Consider the following 22,035-nt stretch of genomic DNA (forward strand, 5'->3'; position numbering starts at 1 on the left):
CTCGTTCTCTCTCTCGTTTACTCTTTCGTTAACCAGTTGGCTCTCATTGACGATGGCATCTAAGCTTAGCTGTGATAAAAAGAGGAGTCGTAAGAATCTTGCCTTAAGCGCCAAGTTAGAGGATGATGGTGTGCCATTCTGATTTTATTCAATAAACAACCTGCCACTCACCTCTCACACATTAATATTTTAAGGCAAGTAATAAGTGTACTCTGTGTGTATCTTACCTTTTATTGTGTTTTTAATACCTATTTCTATTGCTAACTTAATATAAGTTAGTGTAAACTTGTTGTCTGGCATTTATTGCATATTTTGTATGTGCTCTGATAATAATACTTGTGCACCTGTGTGGTAGCCAGGCGGAGGGATAACATTACGTTTTCTCTGCTGAGCCACCAGAGAAAACATGTATGAATCTGCATTTGACCCAGCCACTCCCCCACTCCGCTTTTGTTTACAATATTCAGCATGAATTATTCATTACTTCTCCCTTCATTTATGATGGCATCTAAAGGTAGTTGTTAGAAACGATTAAATTCAGTGAACAAGGTATGTTGATGCTAATAATATGGCTCTGGGCAGGCAGGCTACACCTACCAGCTACACCTACCAGCTACCTACAGTGACTTCCTAGAAATAAATACTATTCACCTCTCTTCCTACATTAAGACTACTGTATGTAAAAAAAAAAAAGATATTAAGTATGAGATGGGGAGCCAGGGATACCTACACCTGACTTCCTACAAATGAGTACTACTCACCTCTCGCCCTACATTAAGATTACTTACTTTAAGTAATGAATGTACTGTGTATGTATTTTACTTTTTGTGTTTTTTTATGCCTAGCTCTATTACTAACTTAATATAATTTAGTGTAAACTTGTTGTCTGGCATTTATATGCATTTATTAATGGAAAAAATGGTGGTCTGCTTTCCAGCAGGCGATAGCCTGAAACCTAACCCACCCTATAAGTGGGGCCCTACTGTACACACCCCTCTGAGTTTTTTCTATTTTCTTAATAGTTTTTATTCTTGTTTTTTCTTATCTCCGTGGGAAAGTGGAACAGAATACTTCCTCTATAAATCATGTGTCGTAAGAGGCAACTTAAATGCTGGGAGCAAGGGGTTAGTAACCCCTTCTCCTGTATACATTAATTTAAAAAGAGAAACTTTCATTTTTCTTTTTGGTCACCCTGCCTCAGTGGGATGCGGCCAAAAAAAAAAATTCCCTATAGCTCTTACTCTCTTTTATCTTCTTTCCCCATATACAGAGAAACAATGCATGCTTTCTGCATATCTTCCAAAATAAACTCTTCATCTACTTTCAGCATCCCAGTCTTCATCTCATCCTGCCTGCTGCCTCATCTAGTCACTTACCCTAATCTGTGGCTCCTCTCTCCTAACAAAATCTCTTTTCTTCTTGTTTACTGCATGATATCTCCACCTTCCTTTAATTCTCCAAGTTTAACAGCACCTCAAGATATGCTCTTCATACCTTCACCTCACCATCTAACATCCCATCAATTTCATCCTCAATTTACTATTCAGACTTTCTCAACTTATTTACTTCTATTTTCTTTTCCTCTCTCTTTGTACTCTCTCTCTTCCTACTCTTTTAATGTCTATTTTCATCTCCATAGATTACTTTTCTTACATCATTTTTACCCTAAGAATCTTTACTATGCTAACTTTTTTCCCTTACTGTGCTATCACTCATACAGCATACAACAGGCATTTGCAAGTGTGTTAGATAGAAATGAATGGAGATGAATTGTTTTTGGGACTTGACAAGCTGTTGGAGATTGTGAAGGGATTCAGGAAAACCGGTTAGCTGGACTTGAGTCCTGGAGGTGGGAAGTACAATGCCTGCACTTTAAAGGAGGGGTGTGAGATATTTCCTGTTAGGAGTGACATCTGAACTGTCATATCTGTGTGCTTCTCCAATTCAGTGATTATGTGTAAATGATGGTGAAAGTGTTTCTTTTTTGGGCCATGTTGCCTTGGCAGGAGACAGCCAGTGTGTTGAAAAAAAAATCCTCCCTCCTATAATCACAAACTTCTGCTGCACACTCTAGAATTACAATTTTAAATTAACACCATAACATCTTGACATCATCCTCATCCCTTAAAAAATAATTATAAGCTCAGTATACAGTGTTTACCTTTGGAAGATGAGTGGGCAGAGGCATGAGTGCAGTATAGTCAGTGGGAGAGAAGGCAAAACAATGCTTGAAAACCTCTGTCTCCAATGTGGTAAAAATGGAATGGCCCAAGCACCATTTTTCAAAATCATCATATGAAAACCGTACCCTGGGCGGAGGCTTACCCCATACCTAGATGAGAGAGTAAAGGATAATATATGCTCATTACATATAAAAAATGCAACAGCAGCTAAATGTCAACTTGGAATAACACCACTGTTGGTGTTATTAAAGCTAACATTTTAACCCTTTCACTGTCGAGACCCTTGATCACAAACTTGCTCTCAGTGTCAAAGAATTTTCAAGAAAAAAAAAAAATCTTGTGAAATGATAGAGAATATTTTCCTGATGGCAATGACACCAAAAATAAAAAAATTTGATGGAAAACTTACGGAATTATGCTCTCACAAAGTTAGTTGGCTCGGCAATTTTTATGCATAGGCGATTTCACCCACTTTGAGCCCTATTTTTGGCCAATTCCATTGTTCCAGTTGACCAAACTCATAGCTATTTCACTAGAACTCCATTTGTTCTATCAATTGAGTACAAGAAACTCCCCATTTACCGATTTCAACTATCCAATATAGTGATCAGAATTTGGTAATTTTGTCAGCATAGTTGCTGAATCCCCTTACATGTGTTGTATAGATTAACTGAGCATTATAGTATCATCCATGTGTTTATATAGAAGATCCCTTAGGCCTGTGACTGTATGATGTCACGGGATACAGCTTGAGTGTGAGGCGAGCTACCTTGGTCTCAGTCGGCGTATAACATCCAGCTAGGCAGTGACACGGCAGGCTGGGCTCCATCTCCCATCACAGTCTGACAATATATCGTTACCATCCAACTAGTGTGTCTACCTTCAACCCTCAAATCTCCTTTTAAGAACCCCCACGACAATTTTTGCCAATTTCATACACAATTCAAGTAAGGCTAATTTCAAAATAGGGTCTAGAATTAACAATACAAACATTTCTAGCACTAAAATAACATTTTCTCTGTTCATTAGTCACATCTCCAGGCCCCTCTTATATTATGCTTGCTTTCCATTTTGAATTTTTATTCACACAAAAAATAGAAGATTTACTGTTATGCAGACAACTGCATTATTGTAAAAATGGTATGAATAATATCAGCACATTTGCGAAAGCATATCAGACCCACCAGTTGATGTGTATTGGATGCACTGCATCATTTGTTTACTCCTGAACATTGGCAAAAATTGAACATTTCTGTTACTTTGAGCTCAATTTCAAGGTAATTTTAGTCTGTAAACCACTCAAAATCATGTCTATTTCTGTGATATATCTTTCATTCTATCAAAGTGGACCAAGAAATTGTGAATACAACCATAAATACCATAAAAAAATACACCACAAAGTGGGTGTTTTAAACCAAAAACATGGTAGTTTTTTTTCTCATTATGCACTGCATACTGCAGGATTTTTTTTATACTGCACATATTGACCACTCAGACCCATTCTCTCATATGTAGGCCTAACAGCTTTCTTCTGCAATATTGGAAGCCACTAAAATTTGTCATAATATTACAGCACCTACACTAGCTTGCAAGCCATAATATTATGGCACCGACAGTGAAAGGGTTAAGTAACCAACATCTGGCTTATAAAATACAGTACAAAGATTCCATATAATCTACTAAAATTGTAATTTAAACTTCTCTCACAAATGACAATTTAAAATTAGGAAGGTGATTTATCTGTCAGTAATTAATCTTAACTTATTTTTTTATGAACTAGCATTTTATTTCAAATGTCTGAGAACCCAAAAACAAACTTTTTATCCTTAATGAAAACAACATTATTAGTTAAGAAACAGGAAAATAAAGCAGAGTTTGCAAGGGGAGAAAAACCTCTTACCTCCTTATGACTTCCACCAGCATACAACAAGTCATGAAGTAGGGCTTGTGATACTTGTTGCACGGTACTTTCTGAAGACTTCCATCCTTTGTATCCCGACTGGCTTGTTATGATGCGTAGGTATGCACACACAATTACTTCTGTATACTGAAAAAACAATCTTCATGAATACAGTACTGCTTCATTTCTATATAATATCGAACAAGTCATAGAGGCTGAGCATCAAATAATATGCACTAGGCCATTGTTTTTAATTAAGGCAATACTTCTATGACTTTATATAATCTGAAGAAAAACAATTAAAGATATACTTTTCTGACAAAATCTGAAAAAAAAAAAATTAAACATGAAAATTTTTTCTTTACATATATAAATAAAAACATTACACAAGGGAGCAATATAGTATGTGAAGTGTCACTGAAAACAAGTCAGTGGAAACAGATTAATAAATGGAAAGTGATATTTGATGGTGTCAATTAACCCTTTGACTGTTTCAGGCCCCTCTCTGAAACTGTCATTCTATGTCGCCAAATATTCAAAAAAAAAAAAAATTATTTTTTCTTATGAAAATGTTAAGATTATTTTTCTGAGTGTTTTAGTCCAAAAAAAAAATTTTTGCCATCGGTACTTACCGAGATATAGAGCCGTGAAGTTTGCAGAAAATGAGCCGCGTATGGCAACAGCGGCGACTGCCGCTCACCCGGTAAACTTTAGTTTACTTGTATTTGAAGGTTTGTTGTTTTTTTCACTATTTTATTTTTTCACATAACTTATGTGGCCTATGAGACCAAAGTAAGGTGCAATGTATATATATACACTCGTTGTATACAACACAATAAGCACACAAACATAATTATCAATATATTGTTTACAAAACTTGTTTACAAAAACAAACAAACAAACAAACAAACAATTCTTCTTCTTCTTCTTCTTCTTCTTCTCCTTCTTCTTCTTCTTCTCCTTCTTCTTCTCCTTCTTCTTCTCCTTCTTCTCCTTCTTCTTCTCCTTCTTCTCCTTCTTCTTCTCCTTCTTCTTCTCCTTCTTCTCCTTCTTCTTCTCCTTCTTCTCCTTCTTCTTCTCCTTCTTCTTCTCCTTCTTCTTCTCCTTCTTCTTCTCATTCTTCTTCTCCTTCTTCTTCTCCTTCTTCTCCTTCTTCTTCTCCTTCTTCTTCTCCTTCTTCTTCTCCTTCTTCTTCTCCTTCTTCTTCTCCTTCTTCTTCTCCTTCTTCTTCTCCTTCTTCTTCTCCTTCTTCTTCTCCTTCTTCTTCTCCTTCTTCTCCTTCTTCTTCTCCTTCTTCTCCTTCTTCTTCTCCTTCTTCTTCTCCTTCTTCTTCTCCTTCTTCTTCTCCTTCTTCTTCTCCTTCTTCTTCTTCTCCTTCTTCTCCTTCTTCTTCTCCTTCTTCTCCTTCTTCTTCTCCTTCTTCTTCTCCTTCTTCTTCTCCTTCTTCTCCTTCTTCTCCTCCTTCTTCTCCTCCTTCTTCTCCTCCTTCTTCTCCTCCTTCTTCTCCTCCTTCTTCTCCTCCTTCTTCTCCTCCTCCTTCTCCTCCTCCTTCTCCTCCTCCTTCTCCTCCTTGTCCTCCTTCTCCTCCTCCTCCTCCTCCTTCTCCTCCTTCTCCTCCTCCTTGTGTGCGAGTGTGTGGCTTATAATTGTTTTGAGTCAGAAGTCGGCAGCTGTCAAAGTGACATATTGTCTCATTAGTCACTACCCCTACCCCTGTCAAAACAATGGGGTCGGATGCTGCTTCCCCTCCTCCATTCTATCTAATTATCTTTCTCCCTCATTCTATATCTTTCAATCTGTCTCTCTTTCTGTCTGCCTATCTCTGTCTCACAGGTACACATAAATACAAGTATACATAGTGTAAATTACCTAGGATAACCCAAGAAATCCAGACAAAGTGCTATACTCTGCTTGAAGATGTGAGTAAACGTGATGACACAGTCTTGTGGCTCTCTCTGAGACAGAGAGCTAGATGGACAGACAGGGAGCTTGACAGACAGACAAATAGACAGACAGAAATGTTTGTGTACCAGCAAAAACAAAGGGAGGTGATGGTCATGTAATATTACCCTCCTTTACGCTCATCAAAGTCAGCTCTTATCAGATGTTATCTCCCCTTATCTTGTCACTGTCATGGGGTGGACTTTTTTTTTTCTTGCTTCAAGGGAACAATATTATTACATCTTCTTCTTCCTCCTCCTCCTCCTCTTCTCCTCCTCCTCCTCCTCCTCTTCCTTCCCTCCTCCTCCTCCTCCTCCTCCTCCTCTTCCTCCCCTCCTCCCCCTCCTCCTCCTCCATTGCTTTTGGTCTCAAACTCCTCCAAATCATGAAATTGATCTTCACTGACACTTCCATCTGTGTTAGAGCATCACTTGGGAAGAGAAGAGTCCCAGATTTGCTGGGGAATCACATATTTCTTACCACTAGACATGCTGAAAAATGACAACTGAAATGGCATTCCCACAATGCACCACTGGCTCCCCGATTTTTTTTATATGGTGCACACTGACCATGGAGACCCATTCTCTCACATGTGGGCCTAGCAGCTTTCTCCTGCTTGATTTGAAGCTGCTAGAATTTATGCGTATAAATACGTCAGAAACATTGGCTAGTAAGACGTATTTATACGTCGGAAACAGTCAAAGGGTTAACACACCAGCTTCTTACAAAGGCAGATTGATCCAGGAAAAAATACACAATCAACATCACTCAACCCAGTTCCAGGAAAAATACAGTCACCATCACTCAACCCAGCTGTCTTACTTTAATACTGACCCAAATCACAGCATCCCTACTTGGTATATAAAGTTCAGATACTATACTTTCCACCTCCAAAACTCAAGTTGGGCCAACCAGTTACCATTAATTCCTTCATAAATATAACCATGCTCAAACTTCAGCAGCACATCACATAAGAGCATAGGAATGGAAGAACACCGCAGAAGGTCTGCTCACAAGCTTATCCAATCTCCCTTCCAAGCTACCCAAGATTTTAGTCTCTATAACCCCACTCGGTACATCATCAGATGCAGCATTCTCCACCTGACCACAGCATTCTGAACCTGACTATAAATACTCACGTACCTTCCACCCCAGGTAGATCTGTTTGTGACTTGAAAAAGCCCACTGTGTGGGCGAAACGTTGTCAATAAAGGATCACATTATACTGCATTTGTGTTTATATTTCCTTACCATTAGGAATTTTTATTTACACAAAAAATAGAAGATCTACTGTTATGCAGACTACTGCATTATTGTAATAATTGTATAAATAATGTCAACCCATTCTTGACTGCGTATTGGAATTTGGACTGGCAGCCACACACCTATTAGATAGTAATATCATTTGTTTGCTCTTGAACATCACTGAAGAATCGAACATTTCTGCTACTTTGAGCTCAATTTCAAGGTACTTTCCATCAAGAAAGCAATCAAAATCATATCTATTTCTGTAATATATCTTCCATTCTATCAAATGAGACCAAAAAATGAGAATATAACCATAAAAACCATATGAAAATACTATACCACTATGGGGCCGCTAATGGTTGAGAAGTGAACTCCGTTATTTATGGCCTGATTTCTTTCCTTTTTGATGCACGTTAACCCTTTGACTGTCGCAAGCCCCTTTCTGAAACTGTCATTCTCAATGTACTGTTTGCAAAGACATAAATAAATAAATTCTATGTCACAAAATTTATAGAAAAAAAAATTTCAAATGGAATGATAGAGAATCTTTTCCTGATGGTAATGACACCAAAAGTACAAAATTTGGTCAAAAACTCACGGAATTACGCTCCCGCAAAGTTAGCTGTCTAGGCAACATATACACATTGGCGATTTTGCCGACTTTGAGTTCTGTTTTTGACCAATTCCGTTGTTCCAGTTGACCAAACTCATAGCTATTTCTTTAGAACTCCATTTTTTCTATCAGTTGAATACAACAAACCACCCATTTACTGATTTAAACTACCCAATAAAGTGGCCAGAGATTGGCAATTTAGCCAATTTCATGCAAATTAATAAAGATGCCAATTTCAAAATAGGGTCCAGAATAAACAATGTAGAAATTTTTGGCACTATAATAACATCCTCTGTTCATTAGTCATATCTCTAGGCCCCTCTTATATTACTATTGCTTTATATTTTGATTTTTATTCATACAAAAAATACAAAATTTACTGTTATGCAGACTACTGCATTATTGTAAAAATGGTATAAATAATATCAGTGCACTAGTGAAAGAATATTAGACTCCCCAGTTGACGTGTATTGAAAATGTGGTGTGATTTGCTTACTCCTGAACACTGGTAAAAATCGAACATTTCCGCTACTTTGAGCTCAATTTCAAAGTCGTTTTCATCATGAAACTAATCAAAATCATCTCTATTTCTGTAATATGTTTTCCATTTTATCACGTGACATCATGAAAATGAGAACACAATGATAAATACTATACAAAAATACACCTCAAAGTCGGCATTTTAATCCAAAAAAAACGATCAGTTTCTTTTTTTCTCATTATGCACTGCGTGCTGTAGGATTTTGTTTATGTGGTGCACACTGACCACACAGACCCATTCTCTCATATGTGAGCCTACCAGCTTTCTCCTGCTTGATTTGAAGCCACTAGAATTTATGCATATTAATACATCCGAAACACTGGCTTGTAAGACACATATACGACCAAAACAGTCAAAGGGTTAAGAAGCATCTTTCCATCATACATTGCCCAAATTTCAATAAGATAGCTCAACAAACAACTGCGACAAAAAAAATAATAATTATAATAATATGGAATAGGTGGTAAGTTACTAAATGCTGTGAAGAGTTTTTATGAGGATAGTGAGGCTCAGGTTAGGCTGTGTAGAAGAGAAGAAGACTACTTCCCAGTAAAAGTAGGTCTTAAACAGGGATATGTAATGTCACCATGGTTGTTTAATATATTTATAGATGGGGTTGTAAAAGAAGTAAATGCTAGGGTGTTCAGGAGAGGGATGGGATTAAATTATGGGGAATCAAACACAAAATGGGAAGTGACACAGATACTTTTTGTTGATGATACTGTGCTTATGGGAGATTCTAAAGAAAAATTGCAATGGTTAGTGGACGAATTTGGGAATGTGTGTAAAGGTAGAAAGTTGAAAGTGAACATAGAAAAGAGTAAGGTGCCGAGGGTATCAAATGATTCAGATAAAGAAAAATTGGATATCAAATTGGGGAGGAGGAGTATGGAAGAAGTGAATATTTTCAGATATTTGGGAGTTGACCTTTCAGCAGATGGATTTATGAAGGATGAGGTTAATCATAGAATTGATGAAGGAAAAAAGGTGAGTGGTGCATTGAGGTATATGTGGAGACAAAAAATGTTATCTATGGAGGCAAAGAAGGGAATGTATGAAAGTATAGTGGTACCAACACTCTTATATGGGTGTGAAGCTTGGGTTGTAAATGCTGCAGCGAGGAGGCAGTGGAGATGTCCTGTCTAACGGCAATGTGTGGTGTAAATATTATGCAGAAAATTCAGGTGTGGAAATTAGGAAAAGGTGTGGAGTTAACAAAAGTATTAGTCAGAGGACTGAAGAGGGGTTGTTGAGGTGGTTTGGTTATTTAGAGAGAATGGATCAGAGTAGAATGACATGGAGAGCATATAAATCTGTAGGGGAAGGAAGGCGGGGTAGGGGTCGTCCTCGAAAAGGTTGGAGGGAGGGGGAAAAGGAGGTTTTGTGGGCGAGGGGCTTGGACTTCCACCAAGCATGCGTAAGTGTGTTAGATAGGAGTGAATGGAGATGAATGGTATTTGGGACCTGATGAGCTGTTGGAGTGCGAGCAGGGTAATATTTAGTGAAGGGATTTAGGGAACCAGGTTATTTTATATAGCCGGACTTGAGTCCTGGAAATGGGAAGTGCAATGCTTGCAATCTAAAGGAGGGGTTTGAGATATTGGCAGTTTGGAGGGATATATTGTGTATTTTTATACGTATATACTTCTAAACTGTTGTATTCTGAGCACCTCTGCAAAAACAGTGATTATGTGTGAACGAGGTGAAAGTGTTGAATGACAATGAAAGTATTTTCTTTTTGGGGCTTTTCTTTCTTTTTGGGTCACCCTGCCTCGGTGGAGATAGCCAACTTGTTAAAAAAAAAAAAATGACTAAAGTTAAAGTCTCCTAGAATTACTACATTATCGTGCCTTGTGGCCTTAACAATTTCCTCCCATAGTGGTCTCCCTTGGTCCTTATCTACATTTGGGGGACGGTATATCACTCCTAAAATTAATTTTTCATGCCCCTCTGAAAATTCTATCCAAACAGACTCTGTGTGTGTTACTTCAGACTTAATACCTGTTTTTATGCAACAGTTCAAGCGATCTCGGACATACAATGCCACCCCACCCCCCTTCCCGATACTTCTATCTACTTGGAACAATTTAAAACCCTGAATGTGACATTCTGCAGGCATGTCCCGACTTTTTGAATTGAACCACGTCTCAGTTATGGCAAATACATCAATGTTACCTTCACTAGTAACTAATCTCAACTCGTCCATCTTATTCTTAGCACTATGGCTTTTTTTTTTTTTTTTTTTTTCAACAAGTCGGTCGTCTCCCACCGAGGCAGGGTGACCCAAAAAAAAAGAAAGAAAATCCCCAAAAAGAAAATACTTTCATCATCATTCAACACTTTCACCACACTCACACACCATCACTGCCTTTGCAGAGGTGCTCAGAATACAACAGTTTAGAAGCATATACGTATAGAGATACTCAACATATCCCTCCAAACTGCCAATATCCCAAACCCCTCCTTTAAAGTGCAGGCATTGTACTTCCCATTTCCAGGACTCAAGTCCGACTATATGAAAATAACCGGTTTCCCTGAATCCCTTCACTAAATATTACCCTGCTCACACTCCAACAGATCGTCAGGTCCCAAGTATCATTCGTCTCCATTCACTCCTATCTAACACGCTCATGCACGCTTGCTGGAAGTCCAAGCCCCTCACCCACAAAACCTCCTTTACCCCCTCTTTCCAACCCTTTCGAGGACGACCCCTACCCCTCTTTCCTTCCCCTATAGATTTATATGCTTTCCATGTCATTCTACTTTGATCCATTCTCTCTAAATGACCAAACCACCTCAACAACCCCTCTTCTGCCCTCTGACTAATGCTTTTATTAACTCCACACCTTCTCCTAATTTCCACACTCCGAATTTTCTGCATAATATTTACACCACACATTGCCCTTAGACAGGACATCTCCACTGCCTCCAACCGTCTCCTCGCTGCTGCATTTACCACCCAAGCTTCACATCCATATAAGAGTGTTGGTACTACTATACTTTCATACATTCCCTTCTTTGCCTCCATAGATAACGTTTTTTGACTCCACATATACCTCAACGCACCACTCACCTTTTTTCCCTCATCAATTCTATGATTAACCTCATCCTTCATAAATCCATCCGCCGACACGTCAACTCCCAAGTATCTGAAAACATTCACTTCTTCCATACTCCTCCTCCCCAATTTGATATCCAATTTTTCTTTATCTAAATCATTTGATACCCTCATCACCTTACTCTTTTCTATGTTCACTTTCAACTTTCTACCTTTACACACATTCTCAAACTCATCCACTAACCTTTGCAATTTTTCTTTAGAATCTCCCATAAGCACAGTATCATCAGCAAAAAGTAACTGTGTCAATTCCCATTTTGAATTTGATTCCCCATAATTTAATCCCACCCCTCTCCCGAACACCCTAGCATTTACTTCTTTTACAACCCCATCTATAAATATATTAAACAACCATGGTGACATTACACATCCCTGTCTAAGACCTACTTTTACCGGGAAGTATTCTCCCTCTTTTCTACACACCCTAACCTGAGCCTCACTATCCTCATAAAAGCTCTTTACAGCATTTAGTAACTTACCACCTATTCCATATACTTGCAACATCTGCCACATTGCTCCTCTATCCACTCTATCATATGCCTTTTCTAAATCCATAAATGCAATAAAAACTTCCCTACCTTTATCTAAATACTGTTCACATATATGCTTCAATGTAAACACTTGATCTACACATCCCCTACCCACTCTGGCTATTAGCATAATATACATTGAAAGACCCTCCTTTCTCTTTACCCTTCCATTCATTTCCAACTCCTCTCTTTGGCAAAATACCACATATGACAGGGTTCCCACCCTTGTTCCTAATTATTTCTATTGCTGACCTATACCACAGGGTTGGCACTAGAAGCTTTCTTTGGGCCCATGGTGGCTTATTTGGCAGTCACAAGCACTAAAAATACTGGAATAATACAAAATTTATCGTATGTATGTGTGCAACCGTGTCAGCCCCGGCTTGTAAACAATGTCACACTAGCTCAGCTGAGGCGCTCAGACCAGACAGATGCATGGACGCTACGGGACGAATAATGTAAGTTGAGCTTTTCAATGTATGTCGGGGTCAAATTATTACGCTGACAAGCATCGTAAGTCGGTTTTAACATAGGTTGAGGACATCGTAAGTCGGAGGTCCACTGTATATCACAGTTAGCCATGTGCTATACTCTGTTTTCTATAAGCCCCCAAGACAGATAGGAGAATGGTACTTGTATCCCATGTCCTCTTCATACCTCTGTCGAATTGCTTGGTATTATGCCAAATATTTTTAATTCTGGAGTATTTAACATGTTTTTTATGTTATTTATATTGTTTATTATGTCATATTAGATCAACTGTGATAGACAAATAAGCCATAGTGTTGATATTAGCGTAATAATAAAGCATATTCCCTTGCATCACGAGATTGAGCTCATGGCAACCGACAGTGGCTTCAAAGTCACCTTATCTTTAATGGATAATGTACTGTGTAGGTGCTTTACATGATGAGAAGCATTTCTTTTATTCGTTGGAAGCCTGGTTAGGGCTAAAAGAAAGCAGGTTATAACAATAAAGGGAGAAAAAGAAATTGGAATGACTTATGATGCAGCAAGCAGCACCACCAAACAGTACCAGCAGGTTGGTGTGGCAACCCTGGAAATTTGAAATTATGCTAGCCGAAATTAGTGCCAAATAACTCATGGAACCGGATGTCTGACTGCTGGATTTGTGATGAAAGACCTGTACTTCTGAAATCAGAAGACATTAGTGGGTAAAAATATATTTTAATAGACTGTACATATAAAACAAAATTAAAGACAAACTACTTTCACACTAGTACATATAGTGTATAGTGCCACAAGCACAAAACACTATGTAAAACCTCTACAGTGGTCCCTCGTTTTTCGTAATTAATCCGTTCCTGGAGGAGCTACTATAAACGAAATTTACGATCTGCGAATCAATTTTCCCCATAAGAAATAATGTAAATACAATTAATCCGTTCCTGACACCCAGAAGTATTAAAACAAAAAAAAAATTTACATGAAATATACAAGTAGAACATAAACAATACAATGGGAAATGATGAATGAAACATTAACAGCATAACACTTACCTTTATTGGAGATTCTTCTTAGTGTATGGGAGACTGGAGGAGGAGAGAGATTGGATTGTTTACAGTTTGGAAGAGGAATCCCCTTCCAGCAACACCTCAGGTACCAATTGCTTCTCTGGGGTTGCTTCTCTTCTCTGTTTCTTAATGCCACTAGGACCACCTTGAGAGTCACTCTAGTCCTGTCTCGCAAAGTAACTGTGGAGAGAGCTCTGTTTCTGGCATCTCTTTAACACTTCCCTAAAATGGCCCAAGACTTTGTCACTGTACATATTTCTCACCTTCTTTACCACAGACTTGGCACTAGGAGCTTTCTTTGGAGCCATGGTCGCTTATTTAGTACTTGCAAGCACTAAAATGAGTGGAATATTACGAAATATTTCGTAGGAGCACTTGAGGGGACCTTCACTCGCTGGTAAACAATGCCAGACTGGCTGGGTAGGGAGGCCGCCCCGACTCACACCGTGCATACGCGTCCCGGACGAACTACTATTCGCGAGTCAACCTATGAAAAGCGAGTCCATGTTTATACGAAAATACCCCTATGATTAGCGAAATTTACGATTGCTGAGAACTACGAAAAGCGAGGGACCACTGTATTTGGATAATACAGTCTACTCACATGTATATTAAAAAAAACACAAGAAAACACAACTCAAACATAGTGCTTTATCACTTTATTTGTGGAAGCTATAAATAATCCACCCTCATGAGGATTCAAGTTCACATCACACATTACCTTAATTATACGATCATACTCAATGCCTTCTTGGCCTCCACCAGCTAACGTAAGTGTTAGGAAAATATGTTCATCCATTGTGCCTTTGAGAAGAGGTCCCAAATTGTCCAGTATCATTGAACTTGGTAAAGTTGAAGTGTTCTTGCCTTTCAGCAGAAGTCCTACAAATTTTGTTGCCATTTCTGCATTCAAGTGATTGGTGATATGTTTCTGTAATGAATTGCTGGAATTCAATATCATACAACATATATATGGTATGAAATGATATTAAATTAAACAAATTTAAAAACCATCTTCATTCCCATCATCATAATAACAAAATGAAAATTAAGCAAACACAAAAAATGAAAAAAGTATTCCAAGTCACAAGTCAAAACACTTAAAATTAAAGAGGTATCAACAAGGGAGCACAAATTTAAAAGTAAAAATGAACCCGAGATACACAAAGAAACTTCAGCATGGAAGTGATGGTATGTAAACTTTCCTACTAAAGAGAGTAGTGGTGACAAACTCCATATATGAACTCAATTGTAAATATGGCAAAAAGCTCACAATGGGTGAAAATGCATTACATCAATCAAGAGACATGATCAAAGAAAGAGGGAGGGAGGGGGAGAGAGAGAGAAAGAGAGATATAGAGAGAGATAGAGACAGAGATAGAGAAATAGAGTGATAGAGAGAGACAGATAGAAATAGATAGAGACAGAGAGAGAGAGAGAGGTTGTGGTTGTGGAGGTTGGTGTGGTGGGTGGGTGGGGGATGGTGGCCTTTGTTGTAGTTCTGTTGAGTCAGCGGCATGGGTGGCAGCATGGTCCACTGCTGGTGCCTCATGTCTGGCACCACCACTACCATCAACAGATGCATGCACGATGGAAATAAATGGTATAAAATAGCGACACAATGGAAATATAAACACACATGCAGTATAATGTGATCCTTTATTGACAACGTTTCACCCACACAGTGGGCTTTTTCAAGTCACAAACAGATCTACCTGGGGTGGAAGGTATGCGAGTATTTATAGTCAGGTTCAGAATGCTGAGGTCAGGTGGAGAATGCTGCATCTGAAGATGTACCGAGTGAGGTTATAGAGTCTAAAATCTTGGGTAGTTACCCAAGATTTTAGACTCTATAAGCTCACTCGGTACATCATCAGAGGCAGCATTCTCCACCTGACCTCAGCATTCTGAACCTGACTATAAATACTCGCGTACCTTCCACCCCAGGCAGATCTGTTTGTGACTTGAAAAAGCTCACTGTGTGGGCAAAACGTTGCCAATAAAGGATCACATTATATTGCATGTGTTTATATTTCCAGATGCATGCACATTTTCCATCCCAATTGCAACACTATCATCTTCATTTTCACTATCTGTTCCTGTTGTACAGCCACGGGATGTACTCCAAGATGAACTCCTTCCCCTTGGAATAGCATATGGCACACTACCAGAGTGCATATACCGTCGTATATACTGACGCTGCACTGGAGAATACATGTATTCCACTTCACTATCGCTACTGGAACTGTTTTCAAGAGCTTGTAGTTCATATTCACTATCACTATCATCACCATTGCTCACATATGAGTCCTGGATATGGGAAAATACGAGTTTCCTCTTTCGTTCTGGTACAAATGAACGTGAACAAGACGGCCCAGCACCAAAGGTGGAAGGTTGAGGGTCATCTGGATTTTCCTCACTATTACCGGTATTATGGTCATTAGTTTCGATCACAACCTCATCAGAACATTGAAACTTGTCTTCACTAGCACTTCCATCTGTATTAGAACTGTCACTGGGGAACAAAAGTGTCCCAATTCGCCGAGGAGTGAGGAGTTTCTTACCACGAGGCATGGTGAACAAGGTGTACTAAAATGGCATTCCCACAATGCACCACTGGGTCCCCGATTTTTTCCTACCATGCACACTGACCACACAGACCCATTCTCTCACATCTAGGCCTACCAGCCTTTTCCCACTTGATTTGAAGGCCTTAGAATTTAGGCGTACTAGTACATCAATAGCCCTGGCGCGTAAGCCATACTAGTACATCGAAAACCCTGAAAGGGTTAAAACAATATCAATGTTGGCTGACACAAACCCACTACCATTATACAGTGAACCCCCGAGTTTCGTGATTAATCCATTCCAGAGAGTCTGCCGAATGACGAAATTGCCGAATGGCAAAACCATTTTCCCCATAAATAATGGAAATAAAATTAATCCGTTCCATACACCCAAAAATATTAAAAAAAAAAATTTTTTTTTTCAAATTAAATAAAGATTTACATACAGAAAACAATGAGAAATCAAGTACATACATATATAAAATAATAATATTACACTTACATTTACTGAAGACTTCTGGGTGGATGGAAGACAGGAGGAGGGGATAAGAGAAAGGTGTACACTAGTGTTTGGAAGGGGAATCCCCTTCAGGTACCAAGTCCTTATCTTGGGTTACTTCCCTTCTTTGTTTTTAATGACACTGGGAACAACCTGAGAGTCACTGGACCCCTGTCGCACAAAATATCTGTCCAGAAAGCTCTGTTTCTGGCGTTTCTTTAAGATTTGTCTGAAGTGGGACACAACACTGTCATTGTACATGTTGCCAGCACGGCCTGAAACAGCTTTGCCAGGGTGAAGTTCATCCATAAATAATTGCACATCAGTCCACTTGGCACAAATGTCCTTAATCTTCGAAGAAGGCACCTTCCTCCATCTCTCTTCCTCCTCCTCCTCCTCTGCAGCAATTTCCTGAGCTGTGGTCTCTTGCTGTTGCAGACGAAGTTTTTGCAGCTCTGCAGTGGTTAGCTCTTCATCGTGGTCCTCCACCAACTCTTCCACATCCTCGAAACTCACATCCAACCCCATGGAATTCCCAGTGATACAATACTTTCCACAACTGGCATAAGCTCCTTAGGGTCAGCCCCAAACCTTTCAAAATCCCTCTCTTGTACACATTGTAGTCACAATTTTCTCCAAGCAGAATTCAAAGTTCTGCAAGTCACTTCCTCCCAAGACTTACCTATAAGGTTTATGCAACTGAGGATATTAAGGTCCTGTAGATGTAGATTGCACAGTAGTAAGTGTGGATGTACTGAACAGGGAGTAAGTTTAGATCTATGAACAGTGTTGCCAAGAGTAATTTGTGTGCGATGTGGAAGGCTGACAGTAAGGCATGGGTCACAAGGGAAATTTTCCTTGATTGGTTTAATGAAGTGTTTGGTCCCAGTGTGAAGAAATACCTCCTGGAAAATAAATTGCCACTCAAGTGCCTCTTGGTAATGGACAGTGCTCCTGCTCATCCTCCAGACTTGGAAGAGAAAGTGGTGGACGAGTTTAGTTTCATCATGGTGAAGTTCTTGTCCCCTAATACAACTCTCCTCCAGCCTGTGGACCAGCAGGTCATTTCAAACTACAAAAAACTGTACACCAAAGCAATGTTTCAAAAGTGCTTTGAAGTGACCTCAGACACTGAATTAACTCTAAAAGAGTTCTGGAAAGATCACTTTAAATTCCAATAATAACCCTTTGACTGTTTTGGTCATATACATACGTCTTACGAACAAGTGTTTCAGACGTATATACAGTGGACCCCCGGTTAACGATATTTTTTCACTCCATAAGTATGTTCAGGTGCCAGTACTGACCGAATTTATTCCCATAAGGAATATTGTGAAGTAGATTAGTCCATTTCAGACCCCCAAACATACACGTACAAACGCACTTACATAAATACACTAACATAATTGGTCGCATTCGGAGGTAATCGTTATGCGGGGGTCCACTGTATACTCAATAATTCTAGCGGCTTCAAATCAAGCGGAAGAAAGCTGGTAGGCCCACATGTGAGAGAATGGGTCTGTATGGTCAGTGTGCACCACATAAAAAAAATCCTGCAGCACACAGTGCATAATGAGAAAAAAAAAACTCGGATCGTTTTTTTTGGATTAAAACGCCGACTTTGAGGTGTATTTTCGTATAGTATTTATCGATGTATTTGCATTTTCATGGTCTTAGGTGATAAAATGGAAAACATATTACAGAAATAGAGATGATTTTCATTACTTTGACAATGAAAACGTCCTTGAAACTGAGCTCAAAGTAGCGGAAATGTTCGATTTTTACCAATGTTCAGGAGTAAACAACTCACACCACACGTCCAATACACGTCAACTGGGGAGTCTAATATTCTTTCACTAGTGCACTGATATTATTTATACCATTTTTACAATAATGCAGTAGTCTGCATAACAGTAAATTTTGTATTTTTTTGTATGAATAAAAAATCAAAATAGAAAGCAATAATAATATAAGAGGGGTCTAGAGATGTGACTAATGAACAGAGAATATGTTATTTTAGTGCCAAGAATGTCTACCTTGTTTATTCTGGACCCTATTTTGAAATTGGCATCTTTTTTAGTTTGCGTGAAATTGGCCAAATTGCCAATTTATGACCACAATATTGGGTAGTCCAAATTGGTAAATAGGAGGTTTCTTGTACTCAGCTGATAGATAAAATGGAGTTCTAAAGAAATAGCTATGAGTTTGGTCAACTGGAACAAAGGAATTGGCTGAAAATAGGGCTCAAAGTCGGCGAAATGGCCGATACGCATATGTAGCCGAGACCGATAACTTCGCAGGAGCGTAATTCCATAAGTTTTCGACCAAATTTCGAACTTTTGGTGTCATTACCATCGGGAAAAGATTCTCTATCATTTCATAAGAAAAAATAATTTTTTTTTTTCAAAAATTTAGCGACATAGAATGACAGTTTCAGAAGGGGGCCTGAAACAGTCAAAGGGTTAACCTTGACCTAAAACGCTTTCTTGATAGTTGTGACAGAACCCACAGGCACAACACCAGACACAAACATCTCTATGACATTCCCCGTGTCCGACTAAACCTTTACAAAAATTCAATGTATGTCAAAGGCCCTAAAATCTGGAACACCCTACCTGAAAATTCTAAAACTGCAGACACATTCATCACCTTCAAAACTATCATCAGAAAACATCTTATCTCCCTGATACACCCTGTCAACTAATTATACGAATACCACCTGGTGGTTCACACTTACACTCACTCACCCATTTGACCATAAACAGAAATATCAATCTCAATCTCAAAATAATGAATCTTAACTAGTCATAAGTTGGCCTGTGATACTCCAATACTGAAATTATGTATAGTGCCAAAACAAAAGCATTCACATTGCTAAACTCACAAACTAGTATTTAGTCACTTAGCCATAATACCAACTTACCTCATAATTTTGTAATATTTTAAACTTAAGGTTTAATCTAAGTCTGCCCGAAATGCCTAGCCATGCTACGTGTTCTAGTGGTACACTCTGTAATTATTATTTTACTACATGTAAACCACACAATAACCAAATTCTGTAAAGTCAGCATTGTAATCCTTATAGAGAATAAACTTTGAATTAGAATTTGAATTTGAACACTCTGGGATTTTCAGAGATACACCAGTAAAGGCTTCACTTTTCAAACCCCACTAGCATTACTACAAAATATGAGAGTTAGCCTGTCTTTCATAGGCTTGTGTCCTGGGAGTGCCATTTCCTTCTGTATAATGTAGATCCTCTTTGGCATTTTCTTCCAAAAAAGGCCTGTTTTGTCACAATTGAACACTTGTTGAGGTTTGAATTCTTCAGTGTCTACATACTCCTTAACTCCTGTACAAAATTCTCAGCCGCTTTTTTGTCAGAACTGGCAGCCTCACAATGCCTTACCACACTGTGTATGCCACTACACTTCTTAAATCTCTCAAACCAACCTTTGCTGGCCTTAAAATCACAAGCATCACGACTAGTTGCAGGCATTTTCTTTTCAAGATCATCATGCAACTGCATTGCCTTTTCACATATTATCAACTGCATAATACTATCTCCTGCTAACTGTTTTTAGGTAATCCACACCAACAATAACCTTTCCACTTCTTCGAGGGTTTGCGATCTCTTTTTTGTCAGCATATCTACCCTTTTTGTAACAACAGCACATTTTATTTCCTTTCCCTTCGCCACGATCGAAGTGATGGTTGAATGGGGTTTGCCATACGTCCTGGCAAGTTCTGTAACACGCACTCCGCTCTAATATTTTTCAATGCTTTCCCTCTTGAATTTGATCGTGTTCCTCACTTTCTTTGCCAAAGGGCTGGCACTAGCTTTCCTTGGGCCCATGGTGACTTATTTAGCAGTTGCAAGCACAAAAAATAATGGATTATCATGAAATGTATTGTATGAACCTGCGGGGTGATGGTCACACGCTGGTAAACAATGGCACACTGAGTGTGAATGGTGCAGGAGACTGGATTTATGTGCGCGGTGACTGGTGGACGCGTACCAGACAGTCGCCGAATCACGAGTCCAATCAAGAACTGCGATGCTAAATTTTGCCAAAAAGTTGCCGAGTCAGATTTCACAAAAGTTGCGGCTGCTGAACGGTGGGAGGTTCACTGCAGTATGCTTCTCACATAGCGACGAATTCGTTTACCAACGTGGCCTTAAGAATGGAACTCCGTCAATAAGTGAGCAGAGGCTGTATATAGTAATTACAATACAGTGGACCCCCGGTTAACGAACTTTTTTCATTCCAGTAGTATGTTCAGGTGCCAGTACTGACCGAATTTTTTCCCATAAGGAATATTGTGAAGTAGATTAGTCCATTTCAGACCCCCAAACATACACGTACAAACGCACTTACATAAATACACTTACATAATTGGTCGCATTCGGAGGTAATCGTTATGCGGGGGTCCACTGTAGTTTAAAAAAACCTAATCTTACCTCTAATGAAGCAACAGCAACCACATCACCTCCTTTGGAAAGTTTCTGTATAGTATGTAAAATACGCTGACGCTCTTCACCAGAAAAATATTCCTTACGCATATTCTTGCTACTTTCTGCTCCCATGGCTGTGATGGATACCTATATCAAAAGGAAAGAAAGATCAGTTGACAATAATGAGACCAAAAAAATCGTCAAAGATAAAAGCTCTTTGGAGTTCACCTAGTGGAACTCCAACCAATTTATTCCTGTTTGAAATTTTGTTGCATCAAATCTTTGTTCACTCCAGTATTATTACATTATGCTTAAATCTGTTACATGGTATAATGTAACAAAAACTGATACAACACCTATATCACAAGAAAAATTCAAATGAGAATATAATATTTAAGTAATTTTAAGAAAATTATTGAGAAAATTTAAGAAAAGGTCTCAACAGTATTCACCTACTGGAACTTAAACCTCTTCAGTCCTTGCTGAAATGTTTTGCTAACATCTTTACCTACTACAGTATTAGTATACCTTGAAAGAGCCAATTTATGTATTAATTATTAATTTATGTATTAATTACAAATGTAGGATCAATATATACTGTCTTCAGTGTACAGGAATCAAAAGGAGTAAAACACCTAAAGTAAAATGTTTAAAATATATTAATAACCAAACAAATCCAGTTTCTCTTGATACAGTGCTACAAAACAAGATGATAATTAAACAAAGAAAGCATTATTGGGAATCATAAAATGTGTGATAGGTTAACAACTTAACTGTAAGTAATTCCTATCATCCATAACCATTCTTAACTTCATGAGTGTCAGGTGGGATACAGTATGCCTCACATCATAACCTGACACAGGCATGGCAGAATTGATTGTATGATGTAAGGCCTTCTTTCTTT

At 38.7% G+C, this 22,035-nt stretch overlaps 1 protein-coding gene across 5 annotated transcripts in view; it reads right to left on the reverse strand.

Annotated features, from left to right (window-relative positions):
- Nucleotides 1-22,035, reverse strand: part of LOC128685849 (MTOR-associated protein MEAK7) — a 174,432-nt gene that overhangs the window by 135,951 nt on the left and 16,446 nt on the right. For all 5 annotated transcript variants that reach the window (XM_070094361.1, XM_070094370.1, XM_070094364.1 and 2 more), the window contains exons 2-5: nt 21,138-21,278; nt 14,331-14,540; nt 4,084-4,230; nt 2,162-2,332 (exon numbers count right to left, since the gene is read on the reverse strand). In XM_070094361.1, coding sequence (XP_069950462.1) covers nt 2,162-2,332; nt 4,084-4,230; nt 14,331-14,540; nt 21,138-21,263 — 654 coding nt within the window. In that variant the 5' untranslated portion in view covers nt 21,264-21,278. The remainder of the gene's footprint in view (nt 1-2,161; nt 2,333-4,083; nt 4,231-14,330; nt 14,541-21,137; nt 21,279-22,035) is intronic.

This window comes from Cherax quadricarinatus, chromosome 4 (genome assembly GCF_038502225.1).
Source record: "Cherax quadricarinatus isolate ZL_2023a chromosome 4, ASM3850222v1, whole genome shotgun sequence".
Classification (NCBI taxonomy): domain Eukaryota; kingdom Metazoa; phylum Arthropoda; class Malacostraca; order Decapoda; family Parastacidae; genus Cherax; species Cherax quadricarinatus.